The 26,379-nt window shown below is 35.8% G+C and overlaps 1 protein-coding gene across 2 annotated transcripts in view; it reads right to left on the bottom strand.

Annotated features, from left to right (window-relative positions):
- Nucleotides 1–26,379, bottom strand: part of ZFHX4 (zinc finger homeobox 4) — a 188,506-nt gene that overhangs the window by 137,189 nt on the left and 24,938 nt on the right. Inside the window, exons 2-3 of one of the 2 annotated variants that reach the window (XM_055286566.2) lie at nt 25,927–26,379; nt 24,554–25,056 (exon numbers count right to left, since the gene is read on the bottom strand). The exon at nt 25,927–26,379 is cut by the window's right edge and continues 2,183 nt beyond it. In XM_055286566.2, the coding sequence (XP_055142541.1) occupies nt 24,554–25,056; nt 25,927–26,379 (956 nt within the window). The remainder of the gene's footprint in view (nt 1–24,553; nt 25,057–25,926) is intronic. The other variant, XM_055286567.2, reaches the window with a different exon arrangement.

Genomic DNA, 26,379 nt, shown 5'->3' with positions numbered 1-26,379 from the left:
ATACTATTGAGGGAAAACCAGATTTTAAAAGCCCTTGCCCATTTTTGCAATTGTATTTTGTGATAGGAAGTCATGCTTTCAAAACATTGTTTTCCATATTTGCCTTGTATTTTGCATTTGGGTCAATGGAAATCAACTAAGGCATTTTCTCTATGCTTTATTTTCTTAGTTTTACCCTACAGTTAAACGGCCAAGTTAGAGGCCACCTGTAGTCACTGCTTTTGAAGAACTCCAAGAGAATGTTTAATTTTAAGTGAAAATTACTTTCTGTAAATAAAATATATATGATAATAATGTAGCTGTTATTAATTTTTAGCTACATTTTAAATTTATAGAATACTGCGAATATTCATAATTTAACAACTACACTCCTTTAACATATATATACCCTTAGATATCCCATAAAACAGACTGCCCTTCTAAAAAGTCAAGCAATTTTGAAAAATAGTTACTTTTACCTGAATATGCCTTTATTAACCTGCTAATACTAGTGGCATATATAGTTATACACTGATGAAGAAATTCAACTCATGATAAAATATTCCTTTATGAAAAATATTGCATCTGAGAATTTATTAGAAATTACAATATATTTTACTCCTTACAAAAATGTGATCATGGTCAGGTGTGGTGGCTCATGCCTGTAATCCCAGCACTTTGAGAGGCTGAGACAGGCAGATCACTTGAGGTCAGGAGTTCAAGACCAGCCTGACCAACATGGTGAAATCCTGTCTCTGCTAAAAATACAAACATTAGCAGAGCGTGGAGGCAAACACCTGTAGTCTCAGTTACTTGGGAGGCTGTGGCAGGAGAATAGCTTGAACCCAGGAGGTTCAGCTTGGGTGATAGAGCAAGCCTCTGTCTCAAAAATAATAATAATAAAAATAAGTGTGGCACCAACAACTGTCACATAAAGTAAAAATTAATTATCATACTGCATTATAAAGATGCTAGCTAAAATTAGTAAGTCCAGTGTGGTCAGCATCCATACCTTTGATTCCAAAATATATATTGACACTAATTTTGTTATATATTGATAGAATATTGTTCTACTTTACTGATACTGAAAGCGTAAAACAATGGACTTATTTACTTTCAAATCTTGAGATTCTTTTATTTATATTTGTAATAAATTTTTTTCTCATATTCACAGACTGAGGAGGAAAGAAGTGGAGCAGCTCTTTTATTCACTCAAGCCCATGTACTCACTGGCCATGTACTGCTAATAGCTGCATCGCGTCACAGTCTTCCATTGCTAAGAAGATAAATGCCTTCAATTATACTGACTCTCAACTATAACCTGAAGAGGAAACAACCAATTCTTTCTCAACTCAGACAATGGGCTTCTCTCCCTTCTCCCCATCTCCAAACTTGACATCCACCTATCCAAATCCTGCTAGGATCCAGCCAAACACTTCCTGTTTTGACCTACTAACTGTACTCTCTTTCAGCTGTGAAAGGGCTTACCACTTTGTAACTCTTTGTGATCACTCTCTAGATAGTTGGTTTTACATATACAGAGTCTGAGAATCTTATGAAAGGTATGGACACACTCTTCAGAGAGAAAAATGTGTGCTTTTATGTATAGTCAGGACAGTCTCCTTCCACACCTTTCTGTATGTCTTCCATGTGCATGGGCCCCAGATGGGTAGCGTCAGCCTTTGGAGAAGCTTATCAGTAAAGAATGATTATTAGAGCACAGCCTCCAGGAGAGAAGCCAGGGTTCATATCCCAGCTCCTCAAATATCTGTATGACCCTGGGAAAGACACTGACCTTGCTGTGCTCCATTTCCTAATCTGTACAACTGCATGTACTTCAGTGGGCTGTTGTGAGGATCGAATGAGACAATGGACATAAAATATTCCTCGCTACATAGGACTTAGCTATGATGTAGTGATACAAAATGTAGGAGCTTTATATATGTTGTTTTAGTTCTTTGTGTGTATCCCTTAACCATCCCCAAGTCAAGGACCAGGTGCTAATTAAGTTTGCATATGCCAGGACACCTTTAACATAGTTTTATTTATTTATTTATTTATTTATTTATTTATTTATTTATTTATTTTTTCAGATAGAGTCTCTCTCTGTCACCCAGGCTGGAGTGCAAGAGTGCAATCTCGACTCACTGCAACCTCTGCCTCCCGGATTCAATTGATTCTCATGCCTCAGCCTCCTGAGTATCTGGGACTACAGGCACCCACCACCATGCCCGACTAATTTATGTATTTTTAGTAGAGATGGGGTTTCACCATGTTGGCCAGGCTGGTCTTGAACTCCTGACCTCAAGTGATCCACCTGCCTCGGGTTCCCAAAGTGCTAGGATTACAGGCATGAGCCACTGTGCTCGGCCTAAAAATAGTTTTAAAAGTATACTGTTGAAGAAAAACTCTTAATAAAGACATGAATTTTTGTAACAGCATATGATATGAACACAGTTTGCAGGATGAATACATTTTCTTTAGAGTTTAAAACTCTTCAGTCACTATCTCTTTGTTCATGTGGTCACAAAGCATTCTATTGGCCACAACTAAACCAGTTCCTTCTTTTTAAAAATAATACAGATGGACTTCTTTGGGGGATGGTTTTAATATTGCCTGTCTGCTAGGAAGGAGACTCCTCAAGGTCTCCTTTGTCCTTATGATTCAAGATGAATTATTTTTTTCTAGAATCTTCTAATTCAATTATTCCAGAAGTAAATTACTTTATATTAACAAATAGAAACACAAACAAACAAACACCAAGTTCTCCTTTGTTCCTTTGAAAATTTTTTTCTCCCAGTTACACGGAAGGATCTCTAGTTCTTTCTGACACACAGTACAAAGATTCACATGGCCTAGCTTCACGTCCCTTTATTATTTCATAGACTTCAGTAAATTCTGCTCCTATTCTTCTCCTTTTGAGATTTATTAATACCAGCTTTTAGTCATCTGTAAACCCATACAGGCTGGCTGTAAGCATTCTTGTTTCCCTGGTCTGGAGCTTTTCAATCTGTTATATGTCTTCTGGGGTGAAAGGTTCACATCTATAGTATTTCTGTTTTGTTCATGCTGATGCAATAGAATTTTATAACACACAACAAAGAGCTAGAATCTGAGCACCGGCATATGTAAAATTATGTTAAGAGAAAAGGGCAAATCCCAGGACCACTGTAAGAGGCAGAGTCTAAGAGTCCCCATTCTCGAGCCATCTATCCCATGGGAGTAATTTTCCAATTAATTGGAATAATATGTCACTGAAATTGAACAACAGAAATCATCTTTGCTCTCTAAAACCATGAAAATTAGATATTTTGTACCAAAAGTAAGTAAAAAGAGGCTTGTTAATTAACAATTTAGCAGAATCATTTCAAGTCACAACTCCCCACTTCACAAGCTCCTCTTCATTCCTAACCAAATAAAAACAAATATTTGAGCAGGACCATTGTTTCAGCCTTAATCCCATCAAGTTACTCATAGATTTATTTAAGTTCTTACAAACAACTAACCTTCAAAGCAGAAGGCACACACCATATTTCTCCTCTTGTCAACTTGATGCTAGCTATCATTACAATCATAGTAGATCTATAGGGTGGGGAATATGGAAATGAACAGAAACTGCTTCCAAAAATTCTGCATTATCTTTTTATGATTGTATGTGTCCTACTAAAGGATTTTTAGTTAAACAAATTTTTGCTCAATCAAACCCTTTAAGAACCACTAACAAGAGCAATTTCAGAAAGAAAGTTGATGTACCAATGCTTTAGCATTAAATTATTTTTGACCTTGAAATATTACCACAGGCAATGAGGTCGTATTCATCATCACAAGATTATTTGGAGGTCAAGGCTCTCAAATAAAACTTACATTTTCCTAAAACCTATGAAAATGGTGGGAAATCTGATCATCAGAACCAAAATCACTTATTTCAATAATTAATAGAACTAGTTGTGAATATGAATATTTAAAGAGTCAACACAAAGAAACCTTGATAATTCAGGGTAATCACTTCCATAAAGATTTGGGGGGTGCTCTCCCAGACTGTGTTCGTTGTCACTAATAACCTATTTCAAACCTGTGACTTTGCAAGGACCTCATTTTGATGGCCTAATAGTGTCAGGCACAGATTTCAATGTTTAAATTATTAAAAATCATGATAAAGGCCGGTTCTTCCACTTGCACTGAAAGGGTGTATGCTCTTCCTTTCATCTCTTGATTAATATGGGGCTGACTTTCCAATTTGTGGATTAACTATACCTTTTACTAGTTCTTTTTCACTCACTGATTTCCTGCCTCTTGGCCATTTCTTAGCTCATTTTCATATCCCCCAGAGGGGAAAGAGAGAAAATTAAACTCAAACCTATGGAATTTGCTCTAATGAAAGGAAAAGGAAGATATTGGAAACCAGTGGCTAAAATGAGGTTTGGGGATTTTCATACTTGCCTTGGTTCCAGTTAACCTAGAATATCGAGGGCCTACTTTATATGAAGTCATTTATCCTCGACTTTTACAACATGATTTAACCGTGACCAGGATGGGAAAGCTATTACACAAACCAGAACTTTCATGAAGTTTCCTAAACAAAATTATATTAAGAAGATAATATAATTCTTGAGACAGATACACATTTAAGATGCAAAATTTCACAAAAACAACTTGGACCACACATCTTTCTGACTTCAAAATTATTTTTGTGTATTGGCCAAAAAAATAAAAATAAAGTATAATGGCTCAGAATGTAATAGGTTTCTGCTTATTTGTTGCTTTTACTGATAGAGTATTCCAGCTCAAGTCCCCCAAAGGGTTAATGCTGCTGAGTGAGATGAAATTCATGAGCATAATCCTAAACAAGTGAGGTGAAGTTCTATCAGGTCTATTTCAGCTATCAGGGATTACCGCTAGCTGTCTAATCCTGCTGAGCCTCAGGGAGGAACGTTCTATTGTATTTGAAATCCTGGCCAGAAAAGAACAGAAGGTTAAATGGGTGCCTTGCTCGGTAATCAAATATCACAGGCACTACTTATCTATTCAATGAACAACTGACGTAGAAAATCAATTAGGAACCAAATAGCTTCTTAGGAATGTCTACCCAGAAAGAGGCAAGATTTTTTAAAAAATGAATTTATTTGATATGTTTTATGGTAGAATACTACGAATTGTGAAGTTCCAAAAGTTGTTTTAGCTGGTTTCTGAAATATGTATTCCTGCAGGCTCTAGAGTTTCTGTGCTATTTGCTTGCAAAACCAGAAGGATTTTAGGAATAATGATACCACACTCCAGGACAGTGACTAAGTCACTTACCTAAGGAAAGTAGCAGCCATGCAAAATCAATCCACATGAAATATTGTTAAATCTGGATAAAAGTTCTGAGCAATAATGCAAATCTATATTATTACATTTTTGTTGAGATGATAAATAATTTACCTCTTCTTAAATGCATTCCTTCGACAGTACATCATCTTCTGTGAAAATACTATGAGCGTTGTAAACGATGGAAGAAAAAAAAAAAAGGTGGCTGCAGCCCCAAGAGCTCTTTGTTTCCAGCAGAAAGAGGCTCCTTTTGGTGGCCTGAAGGTTAACACCCTTGTGTCACTACCCTCATCCCCTACCTGTCACTCTGAGTAGATGTCACAGTTCATGCATGCAGACGAACAGGCTGACCTGGCCAGTCAGCTTGACCTTGGATAGGCCTAAGATCAAATATGGTTATTAATATTGGGGACAGTCAAAATGTAATCTTCCAGACACTAGAGAAGCGAGCTAGAAATTATGCAGTAGGCACTCCTTGTCAATCAGAAGCATCATGACGCTAAGCATTAAAATGTTCATCTGGACATGAGCAGGAATTAAGATAAACTTCTTTTTTTCTGTTCTGTGAATGCTGTTGAGTGAAATTTGCTCAGGGCCTTTATATGCCCAACTTATCTGTCCTTATACTTTCAATTATTTTTGGACTCTGCTTTATGAGAGTTTTTATAAGGTAATCTATTTGCAGGCTAAAGCAGATATAATTGGAAAAATATTGCCCTTTCATAGTCAAGGAAGATACTTTACAAATGGGATGAAATACTTTTAATACTCTCATTGTAGTTCAATGTGCATATAATTTTAACCATGGGTTCTCATTCTCTATAATTGTTATTCCTTATAACTTTCTCTCAGAATATATCCATAATATGAGTTAAAAAAGGGAAATATAAAAAGTCATTTAAATGCCCAGGCAAATACAAAATGTGTAACAGTAATAAATGCATTACTATCTCAAACCACTACTAAAATGAAAACAGATAATTAATCTAATATTCCTTCCATAATTTATAATTTCATTTCCACATTCCCAAGTTATGCGCCTCTTGATAAGATGGTCATGTGTCCATTATGATTTGGCCAAAATCTCTGACAAAAGAGTATCAATATTTCCAATAAAAAATGTAGTTTTAAAATCATCAACTTTTTACTTAAGGACAGATCCAAAACAACACAAATAAAGAAAACAAACTTATTCAGTTCCTGGGAAGAACTTGCAGTCCGCATTACAAATGTCCATTTTAACAAAGCAGTAAAATCATTTTCTTTGAAAAAAAGATAGGCTCTTTTGATTTTTGTTGTCTGCAAATTTCCAAAAATACTTCTTTAAAAATGTATTAGGACTAATGTATCTTAATGAGATATTTTTGCATAATGAACTATTCATTTGAGCTCTTTGTGAAGGTACACTCAAAGCCTTCACACCACTGTCCCGAAGACTTTACAGGATATGTAGCATTATGTTACAACAAACTGCCCCACTCCTTCAGCCTCCTGGTATTTCATGTCAGTTGCTTCCTCAAGCAACACAAATCTATTAATGCTTTAATCTGTGACACTGCTAACTGGTATTAACAAATTGTGACTACGAAATGTCCTTGCAATTGTACTAGCACAGGAGGATGATGTATTTGTCATAGCAGTGCAAAATGTTTTAGGTCACACAAACATATAATATTGTACTATGTGTTTTACTTAAACAAAACCTCAAAAGATTTATAGTACTGATCATTACCCTAAAATAACAAGGCAGGGCAAGAACCTTATGCCCTTCACTGATCTATATGTATCAACTGGTAACGATCAATAAGCAATCAAACCTATCAAATTATTAGCAAAGTCTTGAAATAATTGGTTTGTTTTTTTAAACCAAATCACTCAGCTGTTTCATTAATCTAACTTTTTCACTCTATGGGGAGGGGTCTTGATTCGTTTATGCCTTTTATGAAACATAAGCTGTATTGCCAATGGAACTCAGATACAGTTTGGCACAAGCATTTTATATTAGATTCATATTTTAAGACGTAGCTCTTGTGGCCAGTACAGAACCGCTAGACTATTTCAAGTTGATCTGCAGAAGTGGTAGTTCTTTATGAAATACACAAAGATTCAGTTTTTAACTTATAAGTAGTTAAATATGATAACTTTTCCAGAGTAAAGTATTATGACAATGTACATTGTATTGATCATAAGATTGTGTACTATATTTATTTGCTTGTTTTTAGCACTGATTGTCAAAGTAGCTGCCAATGCATCTGTATTCAATATTGTATTTGGGAGAAAAGTGTGGGTTATAATTAAAGAAAATTGTGAAATTATAGAACATATAATACAGAGTTCCCTTTCATACAAAGGTTGAAGAGCTATACATACATATATACACACATCAATATCTACACATACACGCACCCCTATATACCTGTACACACACATTTATATCCAAATCTACACAGAGAGAGAAAATATATGCTGCTATGAAGTGAAACTCCCAAAACAAACCTCAGAATCTGCCTTCCTAGAATAGCAAGGAAATGAAAAACTGAAGAATCATTACAGTGAGTTACAAATGAGCATGTAACCCAGTGGGCCTGTGGAAGTTGGCTCTCCTGAGACCTATAAGATTCCTGTTCAGAAAATAGACTATACATCTGCTGCCTGGGGACATCTTCATATATAAAGGAAGAGGATTTCTGCAACCACGATGAGGCAAAGCATGATTCCAAAAATTTACCAAAAAGATATTCTTACAAAATTTGATCCAGAAGCTTTGAGTATTTTAAACCAACTTCTGGACTCAAAATATGATTTCTTGGCCCAACAGTTCACTAAAGTGCCAGACCTTCAACAAAAGAATGGCTGTTTTGTACAGAAAGGGTTTGTTTGAAAAAGCTTGCCATTTTTCCTACTGCAATGAGATTTTTGTATACCAAAACATGTCAGACTCTTGTCCTAAGAGGCAAAACAATGTGAAAGATAGGGTAATACCATCAATGACTTACTTGGAAGGAGTATGCAGCATTGGCAGACCCTAGAAAAATCCTAGCCTGTCATAGGAGAAGATTCACAGAGAAGAGCAGGAGACACAGTTTCTCTCCTCTGAAGATGGGAGGAACAGATGCTAATGGAGCTAGCATAATCATCATGTTCACCATCTTCTCTTGGAGGCTTAAGATCTACAAGCAACCTTCAAAGTTTTCTAGTCCGGTGGTCCCCCGGTTTGACTGATTATCACTATCATGACCTTGGAATCAGGATGTTTTAATACTTACAACAGGTTCATCTCCTTCAACCTTCGCTATTATATTCATTTCAGATTTGTCAACTGGATATACAGCCATTTCTAGAATGCCTTTTCACACAATCCTTTCATAACTCCAAAAATTTTTAAAAGTTCTTTCTTTCTGATAAAAATCTCAGTGGTAAATATTTTTTGAGATTTTTGTTTTGTTTTGTTTTCTATACCTGATAGCCAGTATCAAATAGAGTCCATTCATCTCATCCCTGGCTACCTTTCTAACTGCTTCAATGCATGGTCCCATTCAAACTCGTCACTTTCCCCAAGATTAGAGGAAGAGTTCCATGTATACAAATCCGAAGGTACTGATGACACAAATGTTCCACATCAAAAGTACTAATTGTATTACCTATTTGCAATAAGTAATCATTTCCTTGTTTAATAGGTGAGTATATGTTTAATGCTTTACTGTGTCCTCCACTAAACCACAAACTCCCCTAGAGCAAAGCCTATGTCCATCCTGCTTGACACCATATCCTTATTTCCTAGCACAGAGTCTGGGAGAGTGGGCTCTCAATGAATGAATACATGAAATGAGTAATCAAGTAAGTAAAAAAAAAAAAAAAAAAAAAAAGCAACGGAATTAAGAGATATTTAGTTATTTTTCTCTACATAATTTTTCCTCTGCTTCCTGTTTATAAGAAAAACAAATAAACATATATTCATGGATTAAACAAAACAATTGGAAACGAGCAACCTGACATATGTAATTAAATCAGTAATTTAAGATGAGATACGTGTTAAAGCTCAGCATAATTTCAGCTCTTAGAACCGCAGAAGTGATTAAGTTTGGACTAGATCTCAAAGAGCATTAAGTGAATGCTAATCTTCTAATTCTAATGGCAGCTCAGAGCCCATTTTATAGATGAAAAAATTGTTGTATCATCCCAAATGCAAAAGGAAAGTAATGCCAGATACAGAAACTTTACACATTCATTTTTCAGCTGTGAGCATCACTTACTACTGCTCATTTGCAAATTCACACTTGGTTGACTTGAAAACTGGTATTTAAAAGTGTAATACACAGTTCCTTTTCTGTGGGAAAACTTCTAAGAAAGAATGTATATTGAAGTTAAAGCATAAAAGAATACACAAATAGTTATTTTCTATGAGCTATATTCACCGCTTTTCAAGTTGATGAGTATGGCTACATTCCTCTTCAAAGCGAATTTCAATTGAAGGCCAATTGGGGAGATAAAGTTAAGAATGGCTTTTCAGGAATGACAAGTCCTAGATATAATAGTGTAACCAAGTACACTTACAGAAATTTAAAAATAAAGTGCCTTACCAATAATAAAAAAGCAGAAGTTATCTCCAAGTACAAAACGCAATGCCAATAGAGTGGAGGTACTGACAAGACATGAGTAATATTTTCCACACATAAGGAAAGCTTTCATCTGAGAATCCTTTTTTTTTTTAAAGCTATTTTTGTATCTCAATTAAGATCTACAGAACTCAGTGGAGTGTTTTTTTCTCCATTCACTAATATATTAACTAAGGTACAGAAATTCTTGCAAAAAAAAAAAGCACATAAAAAGTGAGAAAGTCAGTTGGACACCATAAGATAGAAAATGCCTAACCTTGTTTTAAACTTTTCTTGAGTTACAGGGAGATATAGGCATGTATTTGTGCATATTTTTTACTCTCTTTCTCTGAGACATTCCCCTATACCCTCCCACCATGTTCCATCCTCAGTATGTTAATAATGGGAGGATATCAAAAATTGATACCCACCTCATTAAAGCTTATTAAGTTCATCAAGTGTTCATAGACATAAATACTGAAGTAGGCAGTCAATCTTTCAGTTTTACTGTGTTACAGACTCAAGAAAGCTGATGCAGAGAATCTTTTAGTACGTGATATGGTATAGGAGCTTATCATGTTTTCTTGCATAATTCCCCTTAACTCATTTTAACAGTAGAACAGAAAGAAAAAATTACACAATGATAATGTTCTGACAGTAGGAACACTGGTAGCCCTTGCCTGATCTCATCATACCCATGTCAATGAGCCACATGAAGATCTCCAGAAATTGAAAACTTCAAGAAACAGTAGTAACTGTTTGAAACAAATAGGATTAGGCCTGAAATAGCAATAGATTAAAATAGTAAGACTTTTTACATCGATTATTACATCAGATATGAGAAAGAGGCATATTCATACTTTTATACTCATAAAAAGAAGAAAATCCTGTCAGTTAGTAAGAAAAGTACCAAGAAATATTTCGGTTCATCCATATACTTACTATTATGAAAACATAAAAATCATACAAACAGTCACAAACATCACACAGGTGGAGAGGTGGTGGCGAAAGAGAGAGAAGACTCCAATTTTACTGTTTTTTCAACATTGTTTTTCAACAATTTGACAACATCTTTACTGGTATGGAAACACAGAGACACTCTTTATCAAAGTTCTACAAAGCAGAAATCTAATTTTTCCCCAAATACCACAAGAAATCTAAATATTAATTCTCTAAATGATACAAAGGACTAAACACTACAAAAATGTGTTACATAAAGCACTAAAAATGTCCTTACAAACTTCTGGAATTCGGGAAAGCTGTGAACAGGGACAACTTACAAGGAAAAATAAAGCACAGAGAAAAAGTATAAGGTATTTGCTTCTTACAACTGGTGAGCTTCTTGAGGACAGGAAGAAGCTCTCCAGTTTTTCCCTTTGTGTCTGTCTCATTTGCCTTGGGGCCCAGAACAGGGCATTTTTAATCAATTAGGATAAATAAGCCTTTCTGTATTACTAGAACATCAAACAACATATACTTAAGTGGATTTAAGCTGTCATAAAGGTACCAATTTTTTCATTCCTACAAATATGGCAAATTCAGTTTGTAGATGTTTTTCAAAGAACATAGTATGAACCAAATAAATGATTCACATTCAGACTTTATAAAGAACTAAAGCCTACTTACTGGTATGAGTGATTTTTCTAATTTGCCAGCCCTCATTTCTCCTCCTTCAAAAGACTAAATCTTTACCTTTCTCATCATTCATTCTTTTCTTCCTGCCTCAGGGGATACATGTCCCGCTCAAAGACCAATTATTATAGTTGCACCTGTATTCCCATCCCCTTCTGCCACAAACAGGGCCTTCCCTTCCAGGTATCCCCTCTCGAGGCAGCATCTTCACTGTAACAAAGTGTTCTATTTAACAACGTGGGTGCTGGAACCAGACAGTCTGAGTTCAAGTCCTGACTGAGTTATCACTGTTACTACTAGCTATATGACCTTATATAAATTAAGATTTCATTGCCTTAGTTTCCTCATCTTCAAAATGGGCATAATAATAGTAGCTAATCTAACAGGATTGCTGTGAGAATTAAATAAGTATATATATTTAAAGAACTTAGGATATTATCATGACACCAAATAAGTGCCCAATATATGCTACCATCAATTTTCTTAACTGAGCTACTCAGCCAGAGAAGAACAGAAGATGGATAAGAGACATTGAGAGAATGATAAAAATGTAAAGTATTCTTTAAAGGACAGGGGAGAAGGAACAAGCCAGGCAAAAATTAAGAACAGATGACAGTGATGTGAATTCAGTTAATATTATTGACTGTCAATCCAGCTGTTTCACTGCTAGGTATATACCCCAAGAGAAAAGAAAGCGTATGTCCACACAAAACCTTGTATACAAATGTTCATAGCATCATTTTCCATAATAGACAACAAGTGTGAACGACCCAAATGTCCAGCAATTAATGGGGTATAAATCCTATGCAATGAAAATTTGGTAATAAAAAGGAATGAACTGCTGATACACACTACTGCACAGATGAACCTTAAAAACATTATGCTAAGTGAAAGAAGCTAGTCACAAAGGACCCCATATACTATGATTCCATCTATATGAAATGTCCAGAACAGGCAAATCTATAGAGACAGAAAGCAATTAGTGATTGCCTAGGGCCGGAGAAGGGAGGACTGGGGATAAGGGTGGGAAGCTAAAATGGTACAGGATTTCTTCTTGGGATGATGAAAATATTCTAAAATCAATTGTGGTGATGGCTGCATAATTCTGTAGAAATTATAAAAATTATTGAATTGCATCCTTTAAATGGATTAGTTGAATGGCATATGAAATATATCTCAATAGAATTGTTGCAAATAAAAAAACGAAGTGGAGGCAAAGCAGAAGACAATGGTCTCAAGATTCACTGCACTGTCAACATGGTAGGTTTTGTAGCATATCACTTTAGTCCTTTCCCTTTCTAATACAGAACTGCTTTCTTAAAACTTTCAGTCACGTTTTCCTGTAGAACTGCATACTTCAATATTGGGATTGCCGTCTTATTTCATCATTTTCCCACTATGGACATCTGACAGTCAGTCAGTTTAAGAAGATATTTGTTTGGGTTACTTAATACTCTGAATTTCAAGGATGTCTCTAAGTCTAAGAATCTTGTGGTATCTATTATGTCTTTAAGACCAAATAGAAGAGCAGAGTGTTAATTAGGTAGACATTAATTTCAGAAGCACTTTACTTTTTAAATATTTTTTAAAAATACTTAGTGCTAAAGCCTTTGCAAAAGCATATCTACTCCAAGGTTGGGAGCAGGACTTGCTTTTTGTAGGAAAAAAAAAGGCTTACTGTCCTCCCACAATTAGCAAGGCCGTTTGCTTTTTGGAGAAACTATCACTTTTAGCAAATCATATCCTGTTCTCTGATCCTTTGATTAGTCATGTGTACATACAGAACTGATTTCAGTGCTTCTTGACGAGTTTTGCACAACATCATCAAAGGTTTATTATCTCTAGGAACTGAGAACACTTACATTGTGCAGGAAGAGATTTCTGTGATCTCCTTTAAAACAAAATACAGAGCATTAATGATTAACCCATAATCTTCATCAATTTTAATACATTTTTATATATTCTATTCTCATTCTTCTCTCTCTCTCCCTCTGTCTTACAGACACACACACACACACACACACACACACACACACACGCAATTCATCCCAAGGAAGTTTGGACAAAAGGAAATATAATAGGTCTCCTTGGATGTATATGGAAAATATCATTGAGGTACTGGCATTTGGCCTTTTTTATCACCTAACATAGGAGATCTGAATAGATCCATGTTCTACATTCATTCAAAGAATTAAATTGTTCACTTTTTGGAAAACTGTGTGTATGTAATCAATTTCAATGTACTTTCTTCTTTATCAATGACTTGCCAGCAAATTATCAAGCTGCTGCAATTAAGGGGGTAGTCATAATTCAGTGACCTGGTACATGGAACAGCAACTTACAACTAAACATTATACCAGACATTTAAAACATAAGTCTAAGGAAATGTGGGAAAAAAACTGAGCAATAGGATAATCAGTAAGAGATTTTCTCATTTCGTGACTTAAAGAGAGTAGCTCTACCTTCATGTTAAGAATTGATGCTCTAAAAATTAAACAGCTCTTGAAAAATCTCATTTTAGTTTTTCTAATATTTACAGAATTAAGAGAGCCAAGACTATTTTTCTCTCAAAAAACTTATTTGTAAATTCCCCTTGCACCTATTTTTAAGGAATTCAGTTATGAAACTGGGATCTTTTCAGGAAATAATCATGGAAAAATTTGGTACTTCTATCTAAATGTGTGGGTTTTTTAAATTACCTAATTTTCTAATCAAAATCATCAACCAAAAAATAATAAACCAGAAATTGCCTTTAGACACATTTCTTCTCAAAAGATATCACAGGGTTTCTGTTTAAAGAATAGTGATATTTGGCTTCACATAGTAAACGAGAGAATTTTCTCCCTTTATCATGTGATGTAAATTCATTAAATAAATTCTAAAAGGCAAATTCTGGTTTTATATAATTCCCATTTTAGCATGTCACTCTTTTTCAAAACACAATTTGGTTTAAAAATTGGGAATTATTTTCCTCCTTCTCCATCACTGATATCGCCTACGCTGTTACTCAGTAGTAAGTGCTGAATATATGTTGAGCTGAAAGGAGATGTGTTGTAAATTGACTCTCTTTCAGAGGTGTTGGCAATTAGACTTGCTACCTGATTTTTCACAATCGAACAATGAATGATTTTAGACCCTAAGGATATATGCTAGTGTTATTCTCAGGACTGCCAAATGAATAGTTAGAAATATTTTAAGTCTATAAAAAATACTGCACATTACAGTTATCAAAATATCCTTACAGGCTGGATGCAGTGTCTCATGCCTGTAATCCCAGCACTGTGGGAGGCTGAGGGGGGCGGATCACTTGAGCCCAGGAGTTCAAGACCTGCCTGGGCACTATGGTGAAACCTCGTTTCTCAAAAAAATACAAAAATTAGCCCAGGGTGGTGGCACCTGCCTGTGATCTTAGCTACTTGGGAGTCTGAGGTAAGGGAATTACCTGAGCCTAGGAGGTCAAGGCTGCAGTGAGCAGTGATCACACTGCTGAACTCTAGCCTGGGTAACAGAGCAAGACCCTATCTCAAAAAAAAAAAAAAAAAAAAGAAAGAAAGAGTAAAAGTCTTTACATGCTTTACACACACCAACCATAGTTATTGGGAGTTTCCATGCTGTTAACAATTCTGTTATGCCAAGCTACGACTATTCTTACTTTCCAGTAAAGGAACATTTCCTTAATAGATGTGGTCAACTGCAGCAATGTCAGTGACTGACAATTTTCGGCAGGATCAGGTAGCCAGATTCAGGGAGGCAAGATTTCTCCAAGCTCTCTAAGTCCAGTTAATATAAATAGTTCTATCAAGACTTTGGGCTTTACGTTGAAATCATTAGCAGAATTTTGAGGAGGAGAGAGGAAGGGAGTGTATTATCAACATATGATGGAGAGAAAATCCCTCGAGTCTTGTAACTAAAACGGATCAAAGTAAGACATAAAACATGAAATTAAGATAATAATAATAATAATTCAAAACAAGATGATTTTTTTAAATCCTAAGAAGTAGCAAGTGAATACAACTACCTCCAGGAGTGGTAAGGAAACCAGGAGAAGGAGAAAGAGACTCAGGTTCTAGGCAGTGAGTAGATTGTGCTTTAGTTGTTCTTGTGTAGTAAGTTAAATGCTTAGGGAGGCACATTCCCTCTTTCAGGTCGGCAGGGTACCATTTAGTACATTACTGCTGAGGTACCCTGGTGACCTGAATGAATTAATGCAGCTTCCAAAGGTGCTTAACTTGCAAGCACTGAGAGCTCAGGCACTAGAAGTGATAAATATTCTATTAGTCCTTTCTATTTAATATACCAAATACCCAAACATGCCAGTAAAAGGAAGACTTTTAAAAATCTCTGTCATCCCAGGACATACAGCAGCTAACAATTTTAACAACAGTTTCTCCTTCCTGTTCATAGGTGACCCAGTGGGTTTAAGCTCATCATCTCAGTAGACTGCATTCATGTGCACAAACCTACCAGCCAGCTCTTAACTGCATCTGCAATACCTTTAAGAAAATCTGCTTGCTTGAAGAAGTTAAAGTGGGCTACTTTCCCATAACCTGTTCTTCCTATCCTCAAATATAGAAGTTTTCTTAATTTAAAAACCTTATTAATGTGGGCTAGAGGCATGAGCTGAAAAGAGGCCAAGGTTAGAATTCCAGCTCAGCCTCTTACTATCTATAAGGACTCAAGCAAGGTGTTTTTCTCTGAATCTGTTTCCTCGTATGTCAGAATATAATAATAGCATATAGCTGTTAGGAAAAGTATGTGAAGTAATGTACATAAAGAATTTAACTTACATGATTATTGTAAGTATGTTCTCTCCAAAAAGTAATGCCATTGTAAAACGCAATAAATAAGTCAGTCAATTATCAATATGGCTTCACTGTTGACAGATTATCTGGCATCAGGAGGGTTTTTTGTAAAATTCTTCTGAATATCCCATAAATTATATATAGATAGTAAATTGCCAATTCTATCAATAAATGAGGCCTTCTTGCAAAAGGACATGTAATCCTAGACTACAAATCATTATTTTAAAGCTTTAAAAGCTTTCCTCCCAAACTGGAGTTAACTGTTACAGTTGGATTTATCAATAGATCATTTCTTCCCACACTCAGCCTTGTATTCCAATAATTTTATTAGCAGATATCGAGGAACAAATAGTTCTTCAACCATAACCTTTCTCTGCACTACTCCTTAAAAATTGCTTGATGGACAAATATAGTCCTAACACTAACCCCTTAAGCAACAGAAGAGAGAAATGTATATTTTATGCTAGTACTTACAATGAAATAAAGCCCGTAGGAAATTCTAAATCAAAAGAATATGATCTCCATATACTTTTATATTTATGTATGCACATTTAATGCATGTAAGTTCAAGATTACAAAATTTCCATAAAGATAAGGAAAATAAAATGTTAATAAAATGGTGTAAAACCAAACGAAATAAAATGTGGTCACAACAACTGTTTTTATCTGTGATAATAACCCTGTAACTGGTCATTACGATAATGTATCTTTAAGCAGTACTCTCATTGACCTTATTGTAAATTGAATTTACAGAGGTTTCCCAAGAGTTATACTACATTTTTATCCTGATTATTTAAAGGGATGGAGGGTAGTTGCAATTAGACACATTTTGCATTTTTTTTTTTTTTTTTTGAGACAAGAATCTCGTTCTGTTGCCCAGGCTGGAGTGCAATGGCGCGATCTCAGCTCACTGCAACCCCCGCCTCCTGCCTCAGCCTCCCGAGGAGCTGGGACTACAGGTGCGCACCACCATGCCTGGCTAATTTTTGTGTTTTTAGTAGAGTCGGGGTCTCACCATGCCGGCCAGGCTGGTCTCAAACTCCTGACCTCATGATCCACCCGCCTCAGCCTCTCAAAGTGCTGGGATCACAGGCGTGAGCCACCACGCCTGGCCTGCATTCTTTATTATGTGATTTTCTTCTTCATATTCTAGGAGATGCATTAGTAGCAACATCCTCATGTTTGAAAACTACATATATGTCCCAACTAGTAGAAAAGCTCTATCCTGCCCTCATGTTCCCACCATAATCCTTGTCTAAAACTGATCAATAAAGTCTTGCTATGCAATAGGGCAATAAAAGTAAGCGAAGACACAGAAGTGACATTATACTACATCTACTGATGACTCAAAAGACCACTCACATGCAGCCCTTTGACTAAACATTGCTGAAAAGATGAAAATGCATGGAAACTCTTGATGACCATGTCCTTAGATTTAACTCTGAACAACTTTAATGTCCCCGACATCTAATCACCGAATGTAACCCATAATATTGGTGAGCAGAATGAGTTAGGAAGTATCACCTTAGAAAACTCTTTGTCTCTGAGCAGCACTTAGAAAGATGGCTTATATTCCATCACATCAATAGGACACAGCCACCATACCAGACACTTCAAAACCTTTCACATAATAAGTGTTCAATAAGTTCTTCTATATTTACCAGAAGTAAAAATTGAGATATCATCTGTGTATTCTGCAAACAGAATGGTGGCCTTTGTGACTGTTATACTAATAGCCATCCTCTTGAGTTATAGAATCTGTGAAGGTGTTTCCTCATGGTTATTGGTGGCTGTGCCTCCATGCCTGTCCTTCACCTTTCGAACAAATCAAATCCTCCCATATACTCTCCTGGAATAGGCTGATAATTTGGGGGGCAGGCAGAAAGCGCCTTTTAAGGCTTGAATTTCCAGCAAACTTTCCAGCAAAGCTCAGGAAGGCCAGATGTTCTAGAAGTAGAACCACGGTCATTATACACACGCCAGCTCCTCCTCACTCCACCCAGGGCCAAGACCCTTTCAGCAGTGTGAGGCCTGGTTAGCATATGACTTTGACTGCATTATGGCTTGGCATCCCAGCACCCACTTGAACATTTCAGCAATTTTAAACAAGCTCCAATGACGGGGACTATTACATTTAAGCCACAGAAACACACAGGGAGAGCACATGAATTATGAGAGAACACCTTTGTCTGCGTTACGTAAATGACCTCAGGGTGGGTGACAAATGAGCAATTTAGCTCTTTTGATTAAATCGTACCTGTACTTCACATGAAATAGAATGAACACAAGTTACACAAAAAAATGTAATGTAAATCATAAAGTATGAGTTGACATGAATGGAGGAGCCAAATTGTTGACTCTGTTTCTGAGGTGTGGTGTGTTGTGGTGGTGGTGGTGGTGGTGGTGGTGGTGGTGGTGTGTGTGTGTGTGTATTCAGGAGTAAATGAAGAAAGCTCTTAAGGAGGGGCACTGCCCTACCTAACCCCAATGCCTGACATAATCACTCCACTCCACACAAACATTAGAAATTCCTCCAGATCAGGCAGTTCCTTTTTAAAAAATGCACGCTGAAAAAGACTTCTAAGTCAATTACATCTTTGGAGGCATGACTCTGCTTTTATAAAAAGGCTTCATTCCCCTTAATTAAAAGAACACTAGTTTTCTGTGGGGAATTACATAGGTAATCTTGCAACATGAGATATTTCCATGAAGAGAAGACCTAGGTGGGGTAAAATAGTAAGGATTTCAGGAAAACAGAAAAGAGCATAGGAGTATATTCCTGATGTGTAGGCAGACAGTGGCACTGGTTAAGAAAAGACATACAGAAAATAGAGTAGGAGGGTTCTAACGACACACTTGGCTTTCTTTAAATTTTGTCTGGGTTTGATAACAATCTCACACAATAAACATCATTTTATCTATCCTGACATGGATGTAGTAAGTTGCTAATGCTTGGTCTTAGTCAATCTTCCTAGGGATTGATATCTATATATCTGTCTATCTATCTATCTGTCTGTCTGTCTGTCTGTCTATCTATCTAATCTTTCTTTCTTTCTTTCTATCTCTCTATCTATCCTTCGATTGACAGATTTTTGGTCATTTTTCTTTTCTGGTATGGTACAAAGAGGGTTCTCAGCTCACAATGAAATATATTACTTGACATGTGAATGCAGTGAGAAAGTCCATATTTGTGCTGAAGTAGCCATGTTATAACACATAGCTGTGCTTCAGCAAAAGTCAAGCTTAAAAACAGAAGTAGACATAGTTGATAGGGCTGGCCAATTGCATTTGTTCTGAAAACACCAGGGATTTATTAGTTGCTATTAGCAAACCAACTCCTCTTTATTTAATCCATGTATTTATTAGTTATAAGTATTATGCAAGTATGTACTATTCTACTACAGAAACTGTTTTTTAATCTCTGCCCTATTTATATGAGAATACAATAGAATAATTTGAATTGTGATTAGTTTTTTTTAAAACAAATCCTGCAACTGGAATTAAATTTCACACTGCATTTCAACCTTGAAATGAACATAAATCTGAAACTAATACAAAAGTGCAAAGATTTCCATATTCAGGTTAATGTTTAGTAACAGAAAAGAATAACTTTTGTTTATCTCTGAAAACAGCTTTCTTCATCTAAGCAAATGACTAGAATAAGATTAAGAAAAACTTGTTTTGGTTTCTTAGATACACACACATATTCCAATTTCTTTTCACACAATGACTTTTATGTAAATGGGTACCACACAATCTCGTGACCTCCTTTACCATCACACAGGGACAATGACAGTTCAATAATTGAAATGGTACATATCTCGTATATTTGATTTTAAATTGAAAAGTTGGACTCAGGCCTATTGAAATGAAAATACCTGTGACTCTTTGTTAACTCCAAACTGATCGAGTTATTATTTCCTACTAAGAAAAAAAAAAGCACAAAAATGTAGGTGAACCTAATTATTCCATTTTTTAAATTTCCTTTACACATACTGTTCCCAATATGCCTCCTTGCATTCTCCTCTGTAGGCCTCCCCAACACCGTTAGTTCTTAACCAGGATTCTTTAATCCATAACATGGATAATGAGAAAAACCCAAAAAATGCTCCATGGGGGAATGTTACACTAAAAGTTACCTAGGATGAAATCCCAAGTGTGTTCCTTTGCTCACCATGGAGACAGGCAATTTCTTCACTGCTTTCAGCCAATTTGAAATCCAAATATGAAAAAGGCATTATGGAATTCAGACAGACTACTCTGCTTCACTACTAGCAGATGCAGGAAGGAAAAAAAGAGGTAGTATAATTAAGGCTTTGACTTTGAACAAGCAAAGCTGTGAACACCTCACTTATAAATACATATAATATTAAAAGAGCAGCCAAAGTACAGATGCAGCAAGAGTATTTCTATGTCCTGCACTGAATGGTGGTTAGACCAATCAGCTGGCCAGAAAAGTCTTGGCCATACTGAGCCAAAAACAAACTAAACTGTAAATCTGAAATATTGCCAGTTTCACCTGTTCTTCCTCAATTTGAACGTGTAGTGCTCTGTGATTTTCATTATATCTTTTTACTAGACTCTTCAGAAAAAGTTGGAGATCATTTAAGGGGTAGACAAAACTACAGTGCATTTTTGAAAAATAAAGGCTGGAAGTAAAGGAGTTTCTTTCATTTGTTCCTTAGTTGATTCGTTAATCCATCACTCATTCTACAAATATTTATTGAGAACCAATTATTTTATCAACTGATAAAATTTGTAAAGAATAGAACCACATGAAATTAGAAGAATATAATTAAATCTAATAAATGGGTTAGCTGAAAAACTGCTGTTTTATGCACACACTCACATTCACTTTGCAAGATTGATTGTAGCTAGCTATATATTTTGTATTTATTAATCTCACTTTGAATACATACTCAAACATTAAAAGTAAAGATTATGGGCAATCTTCAGTTTCATTTTATTGTTTTATTTTCCTAGAGCAATTTTGTTTCATTTTCTCAATTTTCCTCAAATTTCTAGAGGAAAGGTCCAAATTTAATAGTGCTTAGCACTTCAGAGAATCTCACTTGAAGAAATGGGTAAGATTTTCTTAACAGTAACAAAATTGCTTTTAAAAAAACTCTAACGAAAATAATGCTGCCACAAATGAATATAGCTTTGTTTGTTTTTGCAGTCATCATTAGCAATAGGCATAAAGGTATTCCTTTTTTTGAGCCCATATGGAAAGATCATCAACACATTCTGCCTCTGGGTTCTTTGCCAAAATACCATAACCCACAAGCCTTCTACCTTAAACATAAAAGGAAAGGTGTTGTTCTGGTCAAATAAATATTTTTTACTAGCATACATCTAATGTTAAAGCTGCCTAAATCCTGCCAAATACATTAAAAACAACATCTGTAAAACAGATTTTCATTACATTGATCAGTTTCAAGTCAAGCAGCTAGGCAGATCATGCTTTTAAGCTAACTTTAACCTTTAACTTTTAACCTCCTTAACCTAGAATAAGGACACACTTTTAGGTAATGCTGCTTCAGTTTGACAATGCAAGAGGTAAAGTGGCCTATTCAAATTGAAATGACACATCACCACATTTAGTGTTATGAATCAATATGTTGTCAATAACAAGACAAGCTGTTTTCTTGCAGCTCTGTATTTGTCTTATAACTGCTACTTGTCACTTCCCCTTAATGTTTAAATAATTCATGATGCAAAATGATGTAAATTAAACTCCTAATGAAAATGAATTTTATAGAGGAGATTACTGTCTAGCCATTAACTCTGAAACTATTTTAAGTCTAATTTTAATATTTTAGCCATCATTTTTTTTCTAGGCTCAGGCCAATTTGTTAGGTTCTCATTTAAAAGTAATTAATGTTACTTATGAACCACTTTTATTTTGCCAACACAAGCCAACCAAGCTTGCTAATATCCTCATTACTGCACTTGAAAATCCTCTATGATTCACAGTTTCTGAAATCAGTTTAGAAGTGGAATCCTCAACACAATGCTACTTGGAATATTTTTTCCAGTTACTACTAGAAATAATGAATGCTTCTTGAAAGAAAATGCAAAAGAATAAAGTTCAATTGTCGAATACCAAGTCTCAATAGCTCAAATATTTATCTCTTCAATCTTCTATTATTCAAGATAAGTTTGTTCAAAGTTTATTTGCTGACCATATTTAAACATTGTACTGAACAAGGATACTTGGGTATTTAAGAGATAAATAACTAAAGAAGAGTACATTTTTATATGATTTATAACATTTTTAAGGAATGAGTACACCTTTCAGTTGTGGCATCTGAAGCTCTCTCTGCTTTAAGGCCCTCTTTACAATCATGCTTTTGTCTTAATTGGTTGTTATAAGCCCAAAGACAACATCCAACTCTCCATGAAAAGTAACTTCAAGAGTAACTGTGGCACCAAGCAAATTTCCCTGAAGAGAATGAGGTGGTCAATCCCTGCTTATGGAATCAATGGATAAACTTACACACACACACACACACACACGCACACATACATTTAAATAATCATCAAGCAGATTAAATAAACAATAAACACCCTACCTTCCTTTAGGTTCCCACAAAAGATTAAAAAATAGAAAATTCATACATTTATATCTTCCATTCACAACACGTTAATTTAAAGTGTTAGAGGAGCTGCATGAATATAAACACAGTTCATGAATATTCTATATAGCTCCCAGGGTCTAAATCTATTATTTATACAAACTTAATGTTTGTTTTTCTCTCCTAGGTATTTTAAAAGTTTTAATAGGTCAGGTATCAACAGAAAAAAGTAGACAATTGAACAGTTGTCAACTTTTGCTGCAAAACCTATGAATTATAATACAATTAATCCTTTATATTATATTTTCAATACTGTCAACTTAGAAGCTTTCCATTTCACATTAGGGCCCGCACTCCCTTCAAATTCTGTAACGTAACCCAAATCTAATGCTTTCATTATTGATCCACAGAGTGCCAATATCACAGGAAGAGTGTTACAAATTCTCACACTGAGTCGTTAGGAATTTATGCACAGTACATTTATCTAGAATTTGAACTTCAAGAAACAACCCAAACACATAGTATTAGACAAATCCAAATAAATAATTCCTTCACCTAATCTAAACAGCCTCAACCTGCTCTTTTCATGTGTGGTTATAATTTTAAATAGTGTTAGAAAAGTCATAGGTTTGATAATCACTAGTTGACTCCTGATAGTATAGTTATCACTGATTTCTAGTATAAATCAATAGACAACACTTGCAAAATGGATTTTGTAATCATATTTAGAGCTTGTTACAATGACTAATGGTTTGCAATATTTTCTGAATTTTAATATCCTCTAGACAAAAAGAAGTTTTTAATAAGTTACCAAGTTATTCATCATAGTAATGAATGTGTTATATTTGTACATGAACCAAGACAATCAAGACAATCCAGTGAACAAACTGCAGAAAATAAATTAATCAGTAATTAGGGTTTAGAAAAAGTCAAGACAAGTTCTGTAATAAATGATGTTCATCACTTGCACGTATTCAGTACATCTGCATAGTTTTCCAAGTAAAGATAAAAGTATATTTGCCATTGTATAAAGCATTGTATAAATAAGCATATTTATCTATACCACACCTATTTAGGGGGAAAATGTTAATAGGTATACAGTCATACAAAATAACAAGAGAGTTTACTTTTAGAGACTTCCGAGGATGCTAAGGGACAGTGTGTTTACTCAGTGCTACTGAGCACACACAAGAAAACAAAGAAACAAACATCATGTTTGGAGCGTCGTTGTTTGTCACCAAACAAAAGATTATGCATTCACAAGGCTGGGCACTGATTTTGTCTTCTGCTCCCTGTAACCATTTACATTTAGCCAAGAGTGGTGCTAAGTTTCAAAAAAAAAAAAAAATCAATAGGTTTAAAAGGTATTATTTTATATATGACACTACCCCCAAAATTCTTTTATTTTGGGGAAGCCAGTGAAGAAATAAATGCCACTGAGACAGGTGTAAGTGAGACATAAGGTAAAACTTTATAAATAAAGCCTCCAATTCCACATATTTCAATATGCTTTTATAATGTTAATCAGAAACTGTGCACCCTGCCCTTTGATGTTTTTTTCTCTCTTTTTTTTCTTAATTTGGAGACTTGTGCTCCAAGCTCTGAAAGAGTTAATTCCCTTTTCTACTCTGTGCCAACGGAAATGGATGTCACTGCTTACCTTGTAGAGCTTCAGGGCCGCCTCATGCCTGTGATTGGTGGTATGCAAGCGTAATTTATCCACACTGTTGGTGTAATAGTCACAGGCGTTACATTTTAGGTGAACAGGGTTGCCAATGGCAATACACTTCAACCTCCACTCATTGCTTTTGCCCCCTTCTTTAATGTGAGCCACCAGTTGATATTTCTGCATATGTTTATCAGTCTTGCAGTGCAGCTGGAAGTTGGCTTTAAGCTGAGTGTTGTAGTTGCAGAGCTTGCACTGGTAGATATCTCCAATTACTGCCCTCCATTCCTCTTCAGGGAGAGAGCGCTCACTGCTCACATGCACACTTAGGGCTTCCAGGCTGTCAGAGGTGAATTTGTTGCAAACAGCACACTGGAATAGCTTCAGCGCTGGGTCACTGATATAAGGTGACAGCTCTCCTGCAGTAAGGAGGGACAGGTCATCACCCATTAGCTGACCACTGGCAAGCCGGATTTCAGGCGGCAGCTCATTATTTACTACAGGAAAAAAAAATTAAAAGGAAAAATAGAGACTGGAAAACACAGCACACACAAAGGAATCTGTAAAATAAAGTCTTGACAAGGAATGTGCTTTCTCTAGAGCTTAAACTATAAAAAGCTGTAATAGGATTGAATCAGGATCAATTACAATCATCCCTTTCAACTTCTAAATTCCCTCATCAGATAGCTTTAATTACTCCTACTGGGCATGATGTCATTCTGAAATTTGTATTTTCGAGGGCAAGAAAGTTGATCAATACCATAACAAAACAGTCACGTGCTTTCAATTTAAGAGCCTAGATAAACTTACATAAGCACTAATTGTTGTTTTCCAATTTGTCTTTAAAGCTTGATGAGATTTGGCTAATATTGTATGCGTGCCTGTAATCTACTGCCAAATACCTGGGATAAGGTAATGGTATTATTGTCAGATTAATTATATTTGATCACAGCCATTAAAATATTTCTTAAATATATTTAATTCAAAATGATGCTATACCCTTTTAAAGCTCAAGTATGATATTTTAGCGAATAATCACCAACATTGAAACTATAAACCTTGTAAGGTATGGCTAATGATGGCAGGCAATTAATGCAAATTAGCTTTTGTTAATCAACTTACTGAATGAAGACAAAGTTTGCTAACTTCGCTGATGCTGCCATTGATCCCTTAACTCTTTCTTCTCTGAAGTTAATTTGGCTTTGAAGCAGAAGAGCAAATGGTTTGATTATCCAGCTTAAAGAAAAAGTCCTTTCTAGTAAGCTGTCCTCAATTTGTTGGCACTCACCACTTTATCTGGGTGCATCACGCCAAATCAAAATGTGATTAGAAACTAACAACAGTGCAGAAAAGCAGCAAATACTAACCGAGCCCTGGTGCCAGAGCAGCTGCGGTGGCTGGATCCAGCTGGAATGGATTGATCATCAGCTGAGGGTCGGCAGGGTTTTCCAGCTTCATTCCGGTCAGGCCTATGTTCTGGGCTAGGTAGTACTGATAAAGCTCTGCTTCCGCCGGGGCGAGGCCCAAGTGCAGATTATGCTGGATCTGTTTCATGTTCTGCTGCAAAAGCATCATATTATGCATGTGCTTTTCGCTGGTCATATGAATTCGGAGGTTCCTGGCGACATTGGTTTCATAATCACAAACCTCACACCGCCAGGTGGGTTTCTGTTTGGGTTTGGACGGAGAGGGTGTTCCGCAGCCACTGAGGCTGGTGTTGGGGGCTGGGGCAGAGTGGCCAAACACCTGCTCACCATTGCCATTTTGGAGATTCTGAACATTGTTCAGGTGCTTGTCTGACTGCATATGAATACTGAGGT

This window comes from Symphalangus syndactylus, chromosome 7 (assembly GCF_028878055.3).
Source record: "Symphalangus syndactylus isolate Jambi chromosome 7, NHGRI_mSymSyn1-v2.1_pri, whole genome shotgun sequence".
Taxonomy (NCBI): Eukaryota; Metazoa; Chordata; class Mammalia; order Primates; family Hylobatidae; genus Symphalangus; species Symphalangus syndactylus.
This window is presented reverse-complemented; position numbering and strand designations above follow the sequence as displayed.